This window comes from Cibotium barometz, chromosome 22 (genome assembly GCF_041138505.1).
Source record: "Cibotium barometz isolate CiBa-2024 chromosome 22, ASM4113850v1, whole genome shotgun sequence".
Classification (NCBI taxonomy): Eukaryota; Viridiplantae; Streptophyta; class Polypodiopsida; order Cyatheales; family Cibotiaceae; genus Cibotium; species Cibotium barometz.
Window position 1 is genome coordinate 24,818,605 of NC_141067.1, and position 5,524 is coordinate 24,824,128.

The following is a 5,524-nucleotide window of genomic DNA, read 5'->3' on the forward strand; positions in this document are numbered from 1 at the left end:
AATTCACACAGAATACAAAAATAGATTATCCCCTTCAAGCGAGCAGATTTGTGCTTGTGCTGCTCTCTAAAACATTGACATAACACTGAACTTAATTATTAAATGACTGAAAACATTGACATAACACTGAACTTAATTAAATCAATCAATATAAGTGTGTTATTTATATAGCGCACAGAGTACAAAAAGTTTAATTGATATTCTCAAAATATTCTCAAAACATTATAAGTATATCCTATAATTGTTGTGGGTGGCTCCTCTGAGATCTTGTGAGCATCTCTTTCAAAATATAATTAGGAATCTTTGGCTGATGGATATGCATATTATTGTTCACATCCTGTCCAAGAATCATCAGGAAAACAAAGTAGATATGTTTGCAGGCAAGATATGGTTTTCTTTTGACCAACCTATCATTGAATTCTGCACACGAACATATTGGGTGGTTCTGAATGGTTACTTCAATGGGTAGGGCTTCTTTGTTCTGGATTTCCCTCACTTTAAATATTTCCTTCTGCCCTTCCATTTGAACATGTCCTCCCATAATTTCTACATTCATATCTAACGCAGCACTGATCTGTGCATATGCAGCTTTAGATATACCTTTTCGATAGGGGTATTTTTGCTTATCTTCCTCAAGAATTTTTTGCTTGTTTTGTTCACTCTCTTGAAGCAAACTATTTGGAATCTGTACACCAATCTCAAATCCAGCTTTTACTAAATCATGAGCTTCCCTGACTTTCAAGTGTGTACCTGTTGCTATTGGCCAAACATTAGGAACACTTGCAGGTGGATGTAAGATTGTCTTTGTAGGCTTCCAAGTGTGTCGAACATCATTATTACAGAAATAGCAGTACTTTTCTTTCCTCCAAGAAGATAATTGACAATCACTCCAAAAGCATGGTGCCACTTCTCCGCCTCGTAGCTTTCTGCTACATTTTTTTCCTCCTACCCAATGGTTACATTCTACTCTATTGAAGATCGGAATCCTGCGCAATGCCCACTTTGTCTGATGAATATCTTGCTCTAATGATTGAAGTGCTACGTCACCTTCTTCTGGATTTATTGATGCTTGCCCTTTTTCATGCTTATCCACTGTCACATAAACAAACTCTGGTCGGTGGCTAGAGCTCCCTACATTCCCCTCACGGACCTCATGAAGTGGACGTTTAGCTCGAATAGTCTTTTTCTCACCCTTGAAATTTATCCTGTTTGTAAACATTGGAGTGCCCATCACTGCATCATCAATTGCCCTTGAAGTAGCAGCTGGAGAAGGGCTTGAAGTTTGTCTGGAAAGAGCTCTCTCAATTAATATCTCTAGGTCAGGCCCTCCACCTATATATTTTCCTTCCATAAAAGCCATTTGACGAGCACACTGGAAGTAAGCATTGATGAGATCTGAAACACATGCATCGTACAAACTAATTTTATGTTTGTATCCTTCTCCTGCTAGCCAACTAGCATGCTTGGCTTCAGAGAGGTTCGTCCGTGGTACCAGAGCATTTACAATAGGCTCACCATCCTGTTCATTGAAAACCCATTGCACAAAGATAAACCCAAACCAGTAGGTTTTTTAATTACTGCTATTGAATTAAGTTCATAGAAAAAAAAAACATACATAACATACCTTAATAATAAAATGACCCCAACGACTTGCTCTATAGTGCCACCAACTAAGCCAACTATCTAGCTTGGGAATGTTTCTGTCTGCTGCCTTTCCTGTTGCCCACCATGCACGTATCTTACGGAATAGCACTAAAGCATCCTCTTTGGTTGGTGCAGTCCTCCACCTCTCACACATTTCATTGTGTTTTTCCATATGTTGAGCATATATATACTTTTGTGTATGCACTCGAAGATTTTCCTTCCAATGAAAAAGGCAAGATCTCTCCTTTCCTACCATCTCATCTCCATTGTTATATACTGACCTAATAGCATTCCAATTTGCACCTGCTTCGTCGGCCATGAAGCCAAAAAAGTTTGCTGATTTCCCAGTATGGTCGATCATAACTGCATTCAAATTTTCCCAAAACATTATCTGTGCTGTCTCATCCTCCTCTCTAAACTCACAAGTTGCAATTGTGAGTAGCTCTCCAATCCTGCAAGAAGAGTATTTGGAAGATTATTGTATTGTAACAACTCAGTCGAACAGTCATTTCATTTTGAAAAGAGAATAAAAATTAAAACATACGTGTGATCATACACATGTGCACTCATTGTGTGCCAATCATTCTCCACTCGGTGTACATGATCAAAACAAACCCATGAATGTCGAAGGTCTCGATCCCCCGCAGCATCCATTCTATTGACAATATCAACGCCAAAGCCAGGGCCAGTTGTGGACATCTTGAAAAGATAGCACCTCTCATCACTTTTGGTTGCTTGCAAGGGAAACCTTGATCCGTGGAAGAACTGAAAGTGGCATTTTCTTTTTAACTCTAGGATAGCCTCAAATCCATCACCTAGTGCTCGACTTGTCTTTCGACTTTGCATTACCATCTGCTTCACCCTACATTTACCAAGTTGGTTAAGAAATTACATATATATATATATATATATATATATATTCAATAGAGAAGAACTTACTTTTTGAGATTTATTAAAGATATTAGCTCTTGAGACATCTCCTGGAGTTCCCTCTCTGACATAAACTCTCCAATCACTTTATCATCGTCAGTGAAAGCCTTCAAAATGAACTCCCTGGCAACAATCATTTGTACCTTTCGTGGACCCGCATTATGGTCCATCTGAACAACACGAGCTACTAAGGCTTTAATGTTTCGCATAGATGCTCGACACATGCCTCTAGCAATTGTGTGTGTATGTTTCCCATAGTGAAGGAACAATCTACTATGGGAGTGATCTTTAGGCATAAAATAGTAGGCAGACACTGAACATGTTTTTATGCACATTGGAACATGCTTACAAAAGAAACACTCTAAGTTTCCATAACTTCCCAAAGCCAAACATCCTTCATTTGGGGATTTCAATAATTGGCCATTCCAATGGAGCCTATTCGGTGATTTGTTTCGAAATCGATAAGTGCATCTTTCATTCATACACTGGAAGGTACCCCCACAAAAACTCTTTCTCAAAATAAAAGATTTATTAGTTCTTGTTTGTGTCTGGGGTTTTGTCCATGCATTTCCTTCATATTTGTGCTCCATACCCTCCATGCCCTTCCCATCTAAAAGCTCATAAATGCAATTTTCTTCATACTTCTTAGGGAGCTCCTTGACTTTTCCTTTGAATGTGCATTCATTTATAATATTATGGAATATGTCATTGGGCGGCAAAGTACGAACAATTTGGAAGGCAGATACTGCAGTGTCAAATGCAGGATCACCTTCCTCAATGTCAATTAAATTATCTGCATGCACCACCTTTTCCATGTCCTCTTCATCCAAGTCACTAGGAAAAAAATCAACAATCCAAAGTCAACAATTGAAACAAGAAAGATAACCTCACTATATTTTACCATGTTTCAAAAGTTGAAATGTCACTCACATAGGTGAGGTCTTGCTGCCAGATCCAGAAGGAATATCCCCAGGGGTAGGGAGTGGTGTTGATGTAATGGCTACTTTTGCAACATAAAATGATGACAGGGTATTATCTAAGATATAATACCCATGTTCACCAATCCCATGGTACAAGGGAATTGTCCCTATGCTCTCAAAACCATCATCAGTTTGCAATAGACCTTCAATACAAATTTCATGTTCTGCACCTAGTTTTTCTTTCATTAATTCGGCTGATAATAAACATTTCCCATGTGAAAATGACAGTCTAAAAAGAGGGCCTCCAACTTTGTGTATAAAAATCTGAACATCTGACTCAGAATCCCTACATTTCAGGAATACATTCCAAAAGAAAGTATAATGTGAGCACGTGAGAAAAAGTAATACTATATACATTACACGTGAGAAAAAGTAATACTATATACATTACACGTGAGAAAAAGGCATAGGCTTCCTTTGGAATGAAAGTCTAATGAAAGGACAAGCTGGAAAAGCTATTTTTTAGTATATTTACTCACTAGTTTGAAAGACTACTAAAACAGACTATTTCTAGATGTTGCAATCAATCAACTCGTGGTAAAACTCCCTTATATGTTATTTCTCTTTATATGTTATTTCTCATGCACTGTTTTGCCATTGCTTCTTATTAGGTTGCCATTGCTTCTTATTAGTTCACCCTCAAGCTGCTCTCAGACCACCCTCCTCTTAAGATACAATGGAGCTGCTCTGTCTTTCTATTTATATATTACTATCTCTAGTTTTCTCAACATTTTCAGAGGGTGATACCTCTGAAGAAGAAAATAGTGAAATTAGTGAAAATAGTGAAATGGCTCCAGAGGAGCCAGATACCCCACCCGCTGAATGGTATGAGAGCTGCCATGATGGAATCGCAGATAGCGATTCCACCACAGAATATTCTCGGGTGGACTGGTACAATTTTCCTTTCGAGGAAGAAGAAGAGGAAGAGGAAATACAAGAGGAGGAAGAGGAGGAAGAGGAGGAATATGAAGAAATGCCTGAAGAAATGCCCAAGCAGGAAGAGGAAGCAGAACATAAAGAAATGCCCATTGAAATGCCCGAGGCAGACACAGGCACAGGCTATGATGCAGATGCAGAGAACATCCCCGACTCCCACGGTGAGAAAGATGACAATAAGGAAGATAGGGATGACAGTGAAGAAGATGACAGTGAGGAAGATGGGGATGCATAAATTTCCCCACAATTTTGTCCTGCAATTTTTCTAGTAGGATTTTGCCGATTTTGCCCTGTAATTTTCCCAGTAGGACTCCAACTAAATTTGCCCAGTACGTTTTTGTTTTGTAATTTTCCCCAGTAGGATTTTGTTTTTGTAATTTTGTACTGCAATTTTCCCAGAAGGATTTTGTTTTGTAATTTTCCCAGTACGATTTTGAAGTATAATTTGCACATTTTTCCTTGTACTACAGTGGTTTAATTTTTAGTGGTTTAATGTTCAAGTAAGCACAATAATATATATTCACACGAATATTTACACGACTTTTAGAAGAAGTCCTTTTTAGAAATATTTACACGACTTTTAGAAATATTTACACGACTGTAATCTATTGGAAGACCACGACTGGAATATATCTGCACAGTAACGTTGTGAAGTACAACAACGTTGAAGATGAAGATGTCTGCTGCGCTCATGTTGCAACTCTCACCCTCACGACAAAGGGCATCACCTGCCCGAGCATCACCTGCCCGAAAGAGAGTATGTTCTTTTACGTTTTTTAAATGTGCGTTTTTTCCTTGCGTTTGTATTTTGTGTGTGGGGCCAAGACCATGAATGTCTACTGGCACAAGATGGTCATTGTAGAGCTTTAAGGATCAAGTGCGCTGAGCGCACTTGATCTAGGAGGCCCTACACAGGCATGTCTTGTCTATCCATGGAGGCATCCACATTAGCAAAAGATGTCTATGTTTTTGATGGGCATGTTGAGCCCTTGGCCACTGTAGAGCTAAACATTGGCTTATGCTTTATCTGCAGA

The 5,524-nt window shown here is 38.8% G+C and overlaps 1 protein-coding gene across 1 annotated transcript; it reads right to left on the reverse strand.

The window, feature by feature from the left end:
* Window positions 1–235: 235 nt before the first annotated feature.
* LOC147626435 (uncharacterized) lies at window positions 236–3,389 on the reverse strand. The gene is made up of 4 exons (XM_086816807.1): window positions 3,167–3,389; window positions 1,948–2,007; window positions 1,625–1,716; window positions 236–1,567 (listed from the first exon to the last, which is right to left on the reverse strand). The coding sequence occupies exons 1-4, from the start codon at window positions 3,387–3,389 to the stop codon at window positions 236–238; spliced, it is 1,707 nt and encodes a 568-aa protein (XP_086672933.1).
* Between the last annotated feature and the right edge of the window lie 2,135 nt (window positions 3,390–5,524).